Source organism: Hibiscus syriacus, unplaced genomic scaffold, assembly GCF_006381635.1.
Source record: "Hibiscus syriacus cultivar Baekdansim isolate YM2019G1 unplaced genomic scaffold, ASM638163v2 tig00110328_pilon, whole genome shotgun sequence".
Lineage (NCBI taxonomy): Eukaryota > Viridiplantae > Streptophyta > Magnoliopsida > Malvales > Malvaceae > Hibiscus > Hibiscus syriacus.
In genome coordinates this window covers 5,562,573-5,576,537 of record NW_024062685.1, presented here as the reverse complement: position 1 = coordinate 5,576,537, position 13,965 = coordinate 5,562,573, and the positions used below count along the sequence as shown (strand labels likewise).

At 35.6% G+C, this 13,965-nt stretch overlaps 1 protein-coding gene and 1 non-coding gene across 2 annotated transcripts; both read right to left on the bottom strand.

Annotated features, from left to right (window-relative positions):
* Positions 1 to 4,209: 4,209 nt before the first annotated feature.
* On the bottom strand, positions 4,210 to 4,316 carry LOC120118877. The gene has a single exon (XR_005515787.1). It is a non-coding gene; the product is annotated as a small nucleolar RNA R71 (small nucleolar RNA).
* A 6,837-nt stretch (positions 4,317 to 11,153) lies between these two features.
* On the bottom strand, positions 11,154 to 13,592 carry LOC120118539 (serine/threonine-protein kinase-like protein CCR4). Its single transcript, XM_039138565.1, has one exon. It carries the CDS (start codon positions 13,519 to 13,521, stop codon positions 11,194 to 11,196), a length of 2,328 nt encoding a protein of 775 aa, XP_038994496.1. The 5' UTR covers positions 13,522 to 13,592; the 3' UTR covers positions 11,154 to 11,193.
* Positions 13,593 to 13,965: the final 373 nt, after the last annotated feature.

The window sequence follows — 13,965 nt, the reverse complement described above, 5'->3', positions numbered from 1 at the left end:
AGTTTGTTTTATTTTGTTTTGTTTTGTTTTTGTTGCATGTATTAGGGATAATGCATCCCTTAGGTTTGGGGGTGTGTTGATAGGTTCAAGTGTTGTAGTTAGGAACATATTTTGCATATAAATTGCATTGGTAATGCCTTAAGATAATTTTGAAAAATCAATGAAGTAGTTTAGGATATTTTGATGATGTCCAGTGATGAATATTAATTGGAATGAAATGCTATAGGAAATTTTGTAGAAACCCTTCGAATTAAGGATCTTTATATTTTTCTTTTACACATAGGTGTATGTTTTCAATACTTAGAGAATTTAGAAACTTTCAAGCTGTAAATCTCTTATCTTTATTAGATGCTATAGCAATTTTCATGCTAAAAAAGATAGAGAGACTTAGGAAATAGGTTTGGTAATGCTGGTAATAGCTCCAACATAGACTTAGGAAATAACTTGGGTAATGTTGGTACTAGCTCCAATATAATGAGAGAAATAAGTTATAATTCCAACATTGGTGAGGAAATATTGATGTAGCATTGAATACCTTTAACATAGCAGAATTTTTTAACTTAGCTAAGTATTGATTGGATACACATATATTTCATACACTGCACTCTGAGGATTCTGAATTTGAGGGGATGACATGATATTTTCTTACTTGAGATTACATATATGCTTGATAACAGTCTCTGAGGGCCGAAAAAGAAACTTTGCTACTTTGTTAATTTTTCTTAGTTATTATGTGAAATTGATGTTAGTTTAGGTGTTTCATGTATGTTTTGCTTGAGGACAAGCAAATACTTAGGTTTGGGGTGTGATAACTCTCCAAAAGAGTTATCTTTAGTGGCCTTAATTACCTATGTTTAGTTTGAACTTAAGCATATTTAGGATTAAAATTAATCGATTCTATATATTTTGCATGTTAGGAGCATAGTGGGTTATTAGGAGCATAGTGGGTTGTTAAGAGCTAGCTTGATTTTTGTGCTGCAAACTGTTGCACTGATGCTGGAGCGATGCAGAAAATGCTGATCAGATGTTGTAGCGATTGTTTAAACTCCATATAGTTAGAAGAACCTTCTGGATTGGGATAGCTGGCAATGGTAGTTGTCATATGGCCAGATAACACCTGAAACGTGGATTTATCCTATTGGGCAATGAGATTTTCATTCAATCTATAAAAAGGGAATACTTGGGTGCAAAAAGAGGGAGGATATAGAGAGATAAAAATTAAAATTTCCATGTTATTTCTTTTCGAGCCATGGGCACTTAAATCCTCTGTCAAGGATTCTTACATAAAAAAAAGAAGCTCGTTGAAGAGCTTCAGGGTTAGCGGGTAACCGTTCAATACTTCTATTTGGTTTTTGAGCTTTGAACTTCATGATCACAAGTAGAAATATTTGTAATTACATATATAGTATTTTCATTTAAATCTAGAAGTAGTTTTATTCGAGTTGCTATATACTTGTATGAGCATTGGTGTTGTTGAGTAGCATAGGTACATTGGAAAGTGTACAACCAATTGATTAGTATTGTTAATGGTTTGAATCTTTAATTGATGAAAATCATTAGAGTATTTCAAATGGATTTAATCAATGCATATTACATAGATTAAGTATTCAACGCTTGTATAGAATTTGGGAATAATAATAACATATTCGTTCATTTGATAGCTGACAATTTGCTTCCTAAAATGTTGTAGCATGAACTGATATATTTCATTATTAATTTTTTTTCTTTCTATTTAGCATATTACTCTTTTAATTCATCTTATTGTCAAAAAATCTAATATAAACATTTTGCTCCCTATAGGTTTGACTCCGAAACTCTTGAAGTTTCCACTTTACTACTTGATTTGCGATAAGTGCACTTGAGTTGTATGTTATAATGTTTTTGAAGCATCAACAACCTACCGAGCCTTGTACCTATGTACTGAACCATTGCGAGTGCGCTTTAGTTTGAACAGTCATTTGCAACCCAAATCAACTCTTCCTTTAGGCAACCAAACCAAGGACCAGCCACCATTTCTTTACAAGGCATATAAGTCATCTTGAACAGTTGTTTTACAATTTACTGATTGAGAGGCTTCATAAATAGTGGTTGGAACCTCATCTTCAAAGTAACTAGTGTAAGCTTTAGGTTTAAAAATTCTATGTTTACTTATTGTTCATCATCGGGTGACACGTTGATTAGCTAAATTGTCCATAGGTACGACATTGATATTTTCATCTTTGCCTCCACTTGAAACTTCATGTATATTTATCTTATGAGTTATAGGTACACCACGACTTGTAGGATATGCACCCTCATTACCAGCTAACTCATTCACCAAATTAGGCATATTAGCACTATTAAAGGGACTTTGTTCCTGTTGAAAACATGGTGTAACATCAAAGGTGCTACTCCTAGAACTAGTACTTCCCTCTTCACAATGCCCTTCCTGTTTTTACAATCATATAAGGTCAACAATAATTCTTATAGCCTGAGACTGTTGAGATTTTACCACATGTGGTGGCACTTGATAACTCTCTAAAAGAGTTATTATTTATGATCTTTTTACCTAGGTTGAGCTTGAAATTTAGTATCATTAGGTTCATATTAGGATCATTTTTATATATTTTTCATCACTTGCATCATGGGAGTGAGTTGGTGGAAGGTGTCTTGATTTTAATATTTTATGCTGTAAATCGGAATGCAAATGATGTGGCATTGCTTTAAACCATAAGTGATGCTATAGCAACTGGTGACAACAGAAAGTTATGATTTTTTTTTAATTTGGAAAACTGTCCAATACAACTATAAAATAGATGGAAAATATAGGAAAATCATATTTTTACTATTGGAGGATGCTTTGACTTGTTGGGATTATAAATTGGGTCTCGCTTCACACTTTTGACACCTCTTCTTTAAACTTTCTTCATTTTCATTTATTTTTCTTCTTTCCTCCACCAACCATAGAGGTTTGAATATATTGGGGATTGATATAGTAGCGTAAGAGCTTTGTCGACTAGCATCGGTGACTAAGAAGATTCTTTTTCTACTTTCGCTCTTATTTTGAGATAGAAAAGCATATTTGAAGGTTATTTAATTTCTAAGGATGATATTTTGGGTTATGAACTTAGTTGTTTGTTTAATTATTTTAATTATGTTTATGTTATGACTTTATTTTATGTGCCACTACACTTTTGTTCAGCCTTGGTTTGCCAAAAAAACAAGTTCGCATGTGAGATGTATGATGCCCAATATCTAAACTTATTAATTAGTTTAGATAGAATTAATTAGGCATAAACATGTTTATGATCATAATAGAAGTTGTCAAATATCTTCCTAATCCATTCAATACTTTACATATTGCTCTCACTAGGTTGTAACATTGTCTGTCATTTCTATCATGTTTTTAATACCTTTGCTATATCTCTGTTACCACACAATCACATCATTTACCTTTTAATATTCAAAGTTAACAATTCTAAGATGTAATTTATTGCTCTCTATGGGTTCGACATTCGAAGCTTTTATAGCTTCCACTTTATTACTTGAACAATACATATACTTGCGTGATTTTTATAGCATCTTATGTAGCATCAAGTTTTTGCACCATTGCTGGGGAGCAATGGTATTACATTAGAATTGTTTTCTTTGATTTCATTAACTTTGTTATTTTTTTGTAGATACAATTTTTTTTAGCAAAACATTGCTGGAGCTTTACTCACAACAACATCCAGGACTTAGAAACATTTGAACTATCCATCGAAGGAGGCAATAAAATCAACAGCAACCAAACATGACTCGGTATGATGCTCCAGATTTTCAAAATATTTTGATACAACAACATTGCTACAACATCGATGACAACAACAAGCCAATATGAGAGTATATTGTGCCAGCAATGGATGATCTATATCATAGCATCGTGAGGCCTGACATCTGTGCTGCAAACTTCGAGTTGCAGCTAGTGATGTTCCAAATTCTGGAGTTAATTTGGTAATATAGTGGGATGCACAACAAGGACCCTCAAGCACATTTGCGAGCATTTATAGAAGTGTACGATTCTTTCATACATCAAGGAGTCCCTGTAGAAGCATTGAAGCTAAAATTATTTCCCTACTCGCTCTGTGAGAGTGCTAGAGCCTGGCTTAACTCGCTGCCACCTGGTGCTACATCCTGGAATGATTTAGCACAAAAATTTTGTTATGTTTCAATCATCCCAGCATGACTGTTAAATTGAGGAATGACATCACATCTTTTAAGAAGTTGGAGGATGAGATCTTGTATAAAGCATGCGAACGATTTAAAGAATTGTTGCGCTAATGTCCGATGCATTATTTCCAGCATTGGATACTATTAGGATCGAAGATGCTCAATTTGAACAACCGAAAAAGTTACAAGAGGGGTAAATTGGTAAAACTTATTTAGGGAGTAAGGAGAAAGAAAAAGATAGAAACTTTTGCACAGAGATTTATAGTGGTTCAACTTCTTAACTAAGTCTACCTCTGCTACCTTAGCTCCTCACTAAGGATTTTCTAACAAATTCACTAATTTGTTCTTTCTTTTTCAAGGATCAAGAGTAACCTTTACAAACTCCCTATTTTTTTAGTTGGCTAAGATAGAACCAAAACCCCTTTACAAAAGGATAAAAGAAGTAAACAAGGAAACCTCTCTAAGATAGGTGTTTACAAATTTAGTTCACTAAAAACACAAATATTTATAAGAGAGATGAAAATAAGATTGGAAAACTCTTCTCTTGTGTTTGATTGCTTGGATAAGTGTTCTAACCCTTCTTCAAGTGTCTTAAACTTGTATTTATATTTTGGAATGAAGTTGTGGCCGTTTATAGACGTTGGGGATGATTTCTAGTCATTTGGGGATGATTTCTAGTCATTTGGGGATGATTTCTCTGCAAAATAAAATTACCCAGTACAGAGGGTATCGATACTCCTAAAGGGAGTATCAGTACTCCTAAAGGGAGAATCGGTATTACCTTTGTTATTTTTAAATCAACTAGTCGTTACTAGTAGTTGGGGCCTGATGGTATCGATACTATGCATAAGGTATCGACACTACTATACAAAGTAGTATCGATACCATTTTTGCATTCTAGAATTTAAGCATTGCTGGTAGTATCGATACTAGCTAGTGAGTATCGATACTTCCCTTACCTTTGGTATCGGTACCATATGAACAGTATCAGTACTGTTCATGAGGTTTCGATATTGTAAGAACAATATTAGTACTTCTTGTACGTGAAAATCATTTTGTGCTCAAATCCACTTTTAAGGACTTTGAATTATTTTTAATAACTTTGAATAAATTCAATTCAAGTCCAAAAACATTTTGTCTTAAATTGTTATATCAAAATATAGTTCAACAATCTCCCCCTTTTTGATATAACAAAAACGAATTTCACATCAAATGACGTAGAACAATGCAACAATTTTAAGCTATTGCCACCAACAATGCTAACAACACTGCCACCTACAATGCCACAACAATTGTCAAAGCAACCTAAAAGAAGGCCACCACCTCCATTCCCTCAACGATTCCAAAATGCTAATGAGAACCAACAATTTAAGAAGTCCTTTTATGTGCTCAAGCAATTAAGGATCAATATCCCTTTGATTGATGCATTGGAACAATTGTCGAACTATGCCAAATTCATGAAAGATGTGCTTACAAAGAAATGTAGTATTGGCGAGTTCGAAACTGTTACACTCACTGAAGGGTAGAGTGCCATGGTCACGAGCAGATTGCCACTGAAGTTAAAAAATCCAGGGAGATTTACTATTTTTTGCACTATTGGCGATCAATTCATTGCTAAAGCATTGTGTGATTTGGGTTACAACATTAATTTAATGCCCTTGTCTATTTTCAGGAAATTTGGGATTAAAGACACACCCACCACTGTCGCATTACAATTTACTGACCATTCTATTGCTCATCCCAAATGAAAAATAAACAATGTGCTAGTACAAGTGGACAAATTCATCTTTCCAACAGACTACATTGTCTTGGACTATGTAGCCAACAAAGAGTTATTATTTAGAAGTAGTTACATTTCAGGCATGTTGTTGCTTGAGAACAAGCAAACACTTAGGTTTGGGAGTGTGATAACTCTCTAAAAGAGTTGTTATTTAGGATCTTTTTACCTAGATTGAACTTGAACTTTAGTATCATTAGGGTCATATTAGGATCATTTTTATATATTTTTCATTATTTGCATCATGGGAGTGAGTTGGTAAGTTGGCTTGATTTTAATGTTTTATGCTATAAATCAGTACGTTGATGTTGTGGCATTGCTTGAAGCTATAGGTGATGTTGTGACACGATTCTATCATGCTGATGCTGTAACAATTGGTGACTCAACAGACAATTATGGAATTTTTTAGATTTGAACAGCTATCAAATACAGTTGTAAAATGGCTAGAAAATATAGGAAAAATCATATTTTTTTCCTATTGGAGAATGATTTGACGTGTTGGGCTTATAAATAGGGTCTCCCTTCACATTTTGGACTCTTTTTTGTCAAACTTTCTTCATTTCCATTTTTTTTCTTCTTTCCTCCACCGACCATGGATGTTTGAATCTATTGGGGAGTGTTGCAGCAACGTAAGAGCTTTGCCGACTAGCATTGGTGGTTAAGAAGATTCCTTTTCTACTCTCGCTCTTCTTTTGAGATAGGGAATTAGCATGTAGATTTGAATGTTATTTAATTTCTAAGGATTATATTTTGGGTTATGAACTTAGCTGTTTGTTTAATGCTTATAATTACGTTTATGTTAAGACTTTATTTTATATGTTGCTACACTTTCAAAGATAGTTAAAGAAATATAATTATCTTCATGTATGTTTATTGATGATAGTTTGAAATGAAAATCATTAATAAATATACTACTTTTGTTCAGCCTTGGTTTGTCGAAAAGCAAGTTTTTATGTGAGATATATGATACCCAAAATCTAGCATTGATAATAGTTTAATAGATTGAGTCAATGAAAGTTGATTTATGTCTTTTAAATAATATTAATCATTACTAAATGCATAAACATTTTGTTTATGATATACTTGTAATGGAAGCTGGCAAATATCTTCCTTATCCATTCGATCCTTGACATATTACTCTCACTATACTGTAGCACTGCCTGCTATTTCTATCATGTTTTTAATACCTTTGCTATATCTGTGTTACCACACAATCACAACATTTACCTTTTAATATTCAAAGTTAACAATTCTAAGTTGTAATTTCTTGCTCTTTGTGGGTTCGACATCCGAAGCTTTTATAGTTTCCATTTTATTACTTGAACGATACATATACTTGCGTGATTGCTATATCATCTTACATAGCATCAACACTCTAGCCTTTTATTTTGTAAATGGGAACACCTCCTCATCAAACACAACGTGTTGAGATATCTATACTCGACTATTGATAGCAATGAATTCAAATCCTTTATGTTGAGGACTGACTCCCAGATAAGTACATGGTTGTGACCTAAAGGCCAACTTATGATTTTGAAAGGGCCTTAAATGTGGGAAACATTGATATCTGAATACACTCATTGAACTGTAGTCAGGTTTCTTTTCAAATAGTTTCTCGAATGGTAATACTTCTTGTAACACCTTGGTAGGAGTCTGTTGATGAGATGAACTAAATCAACTACAACATGCGACCATGTTTACGCTCAACTATGTTGTTCTTTTCATATACATGTGGACATATCAATCTGTGGGTTATTCCATCCTTAGCTAAAACTGAAGACAGGCTGTAAAACTCCCCTCCCTAGTTACTTTAAAATGCCTTAATAGACAACCCAAACTGAGTAGACACAATTTTCTAGAACAATTGAAAGGCAACAAGAGCTTGAGACTTATTCTTCAACAGGTAAAGCAGGTGTGTTTAGAGTATTCATCCACAAACGTAACATATAAGCGGTAGCCACTAGAGAACACATGTGGAGGTCCCTATAAGTTAGTGTAAATAAGCTTAAATGGTCTAATACTTAGTAGTATATTGCATAAAAGGTAATCTGTGAATTTTGTCCATATGGCAAGCAAAACACGTTTTATTTATATTAGAAACACTTTTTACGCCAATTTCATTAGCAATTTTGCCTTAAGCATCTCAAGCTAGATTTTCTAAGAATCTATGCCATAGCTTCTCCAAAGATGAAAATAAAAGAATTAACAGTAAGATTGGCTTCAGCAGAACTGCCACCTTCATCCTTATTGTTCATCACGAAAGAGTAGAAACCAACCATTTCTTCCCCCTGAAGTAAAACACAACCAGAAACTTCATCTCAAACACAACACTGATTGGCATGGAATTTAAGGAATACATCATTATCCCTAGCAAACTTCGAGACAATGAGTGAGTTCTTTATTATTTGTGACACACACAATAAATCACTCAATAAAAGAGCTCGTAAAGAAGAATGAATAATTGAACTACCAACCAAATGAATATCAAGAGGCATACCATTAGTGATAGTTAGTTTTCCTGGACCATGAAACTTAGTTTAATTCATCACCCTTGTGGCATCAGTCATGACATGATGAGTCGCGCCTGAATCCACCACCCAATAATCAGACGTTGCAGTTACAACATTAGCTTGAGGCTACACAGTAACCAAAGAACCCGATCGACCCTTAACACAACACCCACAACCTAGATTTGTATTCTCAGCGGAGGAATATTAAATAATAGGATACGCATCTTCCCTTTTATACTATCCACGATTGTCAATGGTAACACAAGAAAAACTTTAACCATAATGATGCCATCACCGATCAATTAAGTGGCCAAGCTTTCCATAGAGTTGACATTGAACATGCGTTCGTCCTCGTCCATAACCCCCATTCTTGGATCCAGAAGATTGTACCGATCTGTGATCCTATCGATTAGACGATGAGATGCCTCGTGTAATTTCCCCTTGAGCAAGATTAACACTCATCGTTGTTCATAAAACCCAACCAATTGTGTTTCAGCATCTAAAAGCATGATATAGATCTTATCTAAAGACAAAGTTTCTTACATGGTTATTATAACAGCCACAAACGGTTAGTACTCCTTAGGTAATCCTTTCAGGATATTGGCGATGCGTTCGACATGATGAATTGCACTTTCACAAGATGCAAGTGCATCACAAACTTCCTTTACCCGCGTGAGGTAAACACACATGCTATCACTTCCTTTCTTCAACGAATGAAGCTTATAATGGAGGCTTGTAACCATCACCGTGGACTGATTGGCAAAGAATTGAAGCACTGTGTTCCAAGCCGCAGTCGTAGTTTCAGCCTCCACAAACTGAGGAAGGAGATGAACATTGATTGTAGACAACAACCAAGAGACAAGAACACTGTCCTGTGCAAAAAAAATTCTCATACGCTTCATTCGGACTTGCCACACCACTCTCATCAACAACTATTTGCGGCGGAGGATCAACAATGCCATTCAGGAGTCGTTCGAGATGATGACTACGAACTGTGAGTAGAATCTGCTGCTTCTAAAGTAAAAAAATTTATTTCATCAAGAAGGACATTGACCTTCTTGTTCGTGAAGCCCTTGGCACTGTTAGATGAGAGATCCATGAGCAACTTCCAAATCGCAGATCACCGAGAGTTGAAGCAACGAAAGTCAAGTCAGGAGCCCAAAGACCAGTAGCGAATGATACCATGATGGATTTATAGAAAAGGTGTTAAAGAACTTAAACAATAATTGCTCTATCCATTTAGAGAAGGAATACATTGCTTTACACATATATGTATGTATGCATGCAGTTAACCCTAACTGCATAACAGTGCTGAATAACAACTTCCAGCAGACTAACAAACCCCAAATAACCTTCCTTTGATGACACACGACTTGAGCCACGTGTACCAAGAAACTACAGATCCTTTTAACTCCAATACATAGGATTAACCAATAACCATAGAAAATTTATAGAAAGTCAATTGACGTCTTAATTGAATGTTGCCAATTGAAAAAAAAAAATAATCGCAAAATACCAAAGTAGGAGAGAATGGCGAAGACCACCTATACTCGTAATGTTTTAAAATACACTTGAAATCCAAAATAAAAACTATTTAACTTACTTTCATGAATTGATTACACATATTTTTCTATTAAAAAAATTCAATTTTTAGGTGATGAAGAAGATTTCAACACTTGATTGAGTGGACAGGGTAAACAAAAGGCCTTGATATAGTTACTTTTTATTCTACTTAACCCACTACAAAATGAATATACATCCCTTACTATTGTTCCTTTAGTACCTCCACCTTCTAGTCTACTTCAGTTTGGTAGATTTTAATTTTAATTTCGTAAATTAAAGCATGTAAATTTCAAATAGACTAATAATATAGGATTTGACATATATAAACCTAGATATACCTAATTTAGTTAATGCATGAATAACCAGTTAATGGCCATGAAGTCATGATAATAACGACGCTAAAGTTTTTGAATAATTGAACGTCTCGTTTCCACTTACAAATCTAAAACCGGTCTAACCGTGTAAACTGGTTTCGGGTCGATTGTTTTTTTTCTATAACCAGAAACAATGCATGCGTTTTTTAAATGTTAAAAAACATATATGTATATATTTTGGTCTGACCTTGCACTTCGAGTCTTTGTGGGCGAAAATTCAAAACCAAACCTTGTTGAAACAAACAATCGTAATGACTTTGTCAAACCTCTAATCTAGCTTCTTCAATTTTATTACAAAATAATTATATAAACTGTCTCTTTTACAATGAAAATTACAACTGTGGGACAAAAGAAGGTTCCTTAGGTCTCGACTCTTAATTTATTATAATTAAGTCATAGTTATGCTTTATACATTACTAGTTGGACTTGGAGAGGGATTAATTATTTAATTTAAAATATAAAAATTTAGCATATATTTAAATTAAAATTTTGGATAATGATGCTCACACATTTAATGAATTAAATAATGATATATGTATATTTTTTTTACTTTTTTAATATTATTAAAGAGTATTATTATAATAAAATTTAAATAAAGATGTTGTTTTATCAGTGAAAATAATCAATACCGACCGACCCAAATTTCAAATTTAAATGATAATTTTCTCTTCACAATATTGGTAGGTAAGCCAACCTAATATAATACACATTTTGCTTCAAATAACAAATCGGGAGGGAAATAAAGTAGAAGGGAAATGAATTGAGTAAAAAACTATGCTGTTTACTGTACAAAATTTGTCCGCTCAGTGGAAGATTGAGTAGTGGACCGAGAGAAATCATGGGGAATTAAACAGGCCGTTAATGCCTTCTCTAAGCTATTTACAATCTCAGTCATTGAAGGCCTGTCTCGGCCTTCCAGCCTCACACAATCAGCCGCTAAATATCCTACATACGCAACGGCCTCGATCTCAAAAGGGGTTGGTGGCGGTACTCTCGGGTCGAGAACCCTGTGAATTTCGTCTCGAAGAACATACGGAACCAAAAAATCGACCACATTTCGATGTGCCCCATTTTCGTTCCGATGGATCGCTCTGTATCCGGATAACAATTCGAGCAAGACTATGCCAAAACTGTAAACATCACTCTTGGTGGTCAGCTGTTGAAGCCTGTAGTATTCGGGATCCATGTATCCGACTGTGCCCGCTGCACGAAGTGAAAGGTGTGATTCATCATCTCCGGGACCCATCAATGATAATCCGAAATCCGATACTTTTGCAGTCCAGTTTGTATCGAGAAGAATGTTGGCAGACTTGATATCACGGTGTATGATCTGCGGAACTGCATACTCGTGCAGGTATTGGATCCCTCTTGCTGTGTCTAATGCGATCTTGAGCCGTATAGCCCATGACATTGACAACGAATTTTCGAACTTGTGGAGATGGTCATAGAGTGTGCCATTGTTCATATATTCGTAGACAAGTATACGCTCGTTCGAGTCCTCACAAAATCCCAATAGTTGGACAAGGTTTTTGTGGTGAACACGGGACAAATACTCAAGCTCGTTCACGAAGGCATCGTCTTTATCTTCTTGACGTCTGGGGCCGATCACATATGATGAAGAGCTAGTAATTTCGGCTCGTTTGATGGCCACTTCACGCCCGTCGTCCAGTGTACCATGATAGACTGAACCAAAGCTACCCGTACCAATCTTATGATCGTCGGAGAAATTGTTGGTGGCCTGAACCAGGGCTTCAAAGGAAAACTCCTCCAAGCGACCCATAGTTCCCATGCTGGTCAATTGGCTCAGTCGCTTCTCGAGGACAGCCGGTGGGCCTTGAGGAGTTTGATTCGAACCCGAACCACCATTTGCAGGGGCACCGGTCTCATCCAGCCGACCAGAATCATGGACACGACACCCTCTGTCTTTGCAATATCTGAACACAAAGAAACCAACGTGTAGCAAGAAAACGGAGGATCCAACACAACCAACAACTAGAAAAGCTATCAATCTTCCATTCAAACCACTGTTTGAGGATCTGCTTTCAGGTTGGGGTGGAGGAGCAGATGGAATGGCTGCCACCGGACAAGCTTGGCAAATTGACCCACCAGTGCTGCAAAGCAAGCCCGAACCTTGCAATGAACCACATTGACATACATTCCTACATGGACCTGGGAAAACCTCTGAGAACACCATATGATTTTGATCGAAATTACGGTGACCCCAACAAAATAGAGAATAATTCGATGTTGAAACTCCACAAAAAACATTGGTTTTTGCTTTGATTGTGATGAAATCAAGAGTTTCCAATTCTTGTGGCAACCTGAAACTGTCCATCCCCCAACAAACAACTGTTCCATTAGTCCTCAAAGCACAACTTCGATTCAACCCCAGAGCCAGTTCTTTGAACTGTCCCTGAGGCAGATCACGATCACCCATACCGTTTCCCCAACACTCTAAACCATCATCCGAATTGATGGCACAAGCATGTTTAAATCCAGCAGCAATCTTTTTATAATTCCCTCTAATCTCTCGACCAGTGATACCAGCAAAGTTCCCGATGAATCTGATCGCCTTTTGATCTTCTGTTAACCCGCATACAAATCCTTCACCGACAGCTATTTCGGAAAAAAATTGCACACCACCCGTTTGATTAAATCCAGGCCATTGCCAACATTCAAGACCGTTGGTATCATTAAGGCCACAGATATGAGTGTTGCCTGCTTCAAGCTGGTTGAGGGCTGGACCCTTGTAAATCCTTTTTAAATCTAAAAAAGAACCATTGCTAGAAAATCTCCAACAATGCATGACTGAAACATTGGATGGTGAAAAAAGAGGCCTCAAACCACATACGAATCCATCCCCAGAGACAATCCCAGAAAACAAATAGTTGGGATTAAATGGGGTTTGGATACCATGAACTGGAAAGCTAGAACAATTGAGAGGAGACGGCTGAAGGCCGCCATTGGTGTGTACTAAAGCGCATACAATTGTGAGGTTCGAAGTTTCAGAGATGGAAACGGTGGACAGAGAAGAGCTGAAGCAAGCAAAACAGAGAAATGACAATATGAATAGAGGAAAGAGGTGGAATTTACAAAAGAAAAAACCCATGAGAGTTGTTTTGAGAAGAATTTCATGGTGGGATTTTGGAAATACAAAGAGATTTTATGGCGTTCTGAAGGGTGAAGGAAGGAGGCTTAAACAAGGGCAAAATATTGGAGAAAATAGACCATTGGTGGAAAAAGAAAAACGCGGTTTGATGGAGTATCTGAGTGTGGACCGGAGACCTGGTCTTGTAAGAACCGAGTCTACTATTATGCGAAAGGATGTATCATACGCCACACCTAGAAGCAAATCCATTTTTAATGAATATATTTATTATTTTAGATTTCAATTTTATAAATTTAAATTTAAACACCAAGTCTACCATTTAACTCGATCACCGTCGTTTATTTGCCTGAAAAATATAATTATCCTATTAATTATACCCTTATGTAATTACATAAAATTTTATTTTAAAAATATATTTCAGCAATAAAATGTTTTAAAATTGAA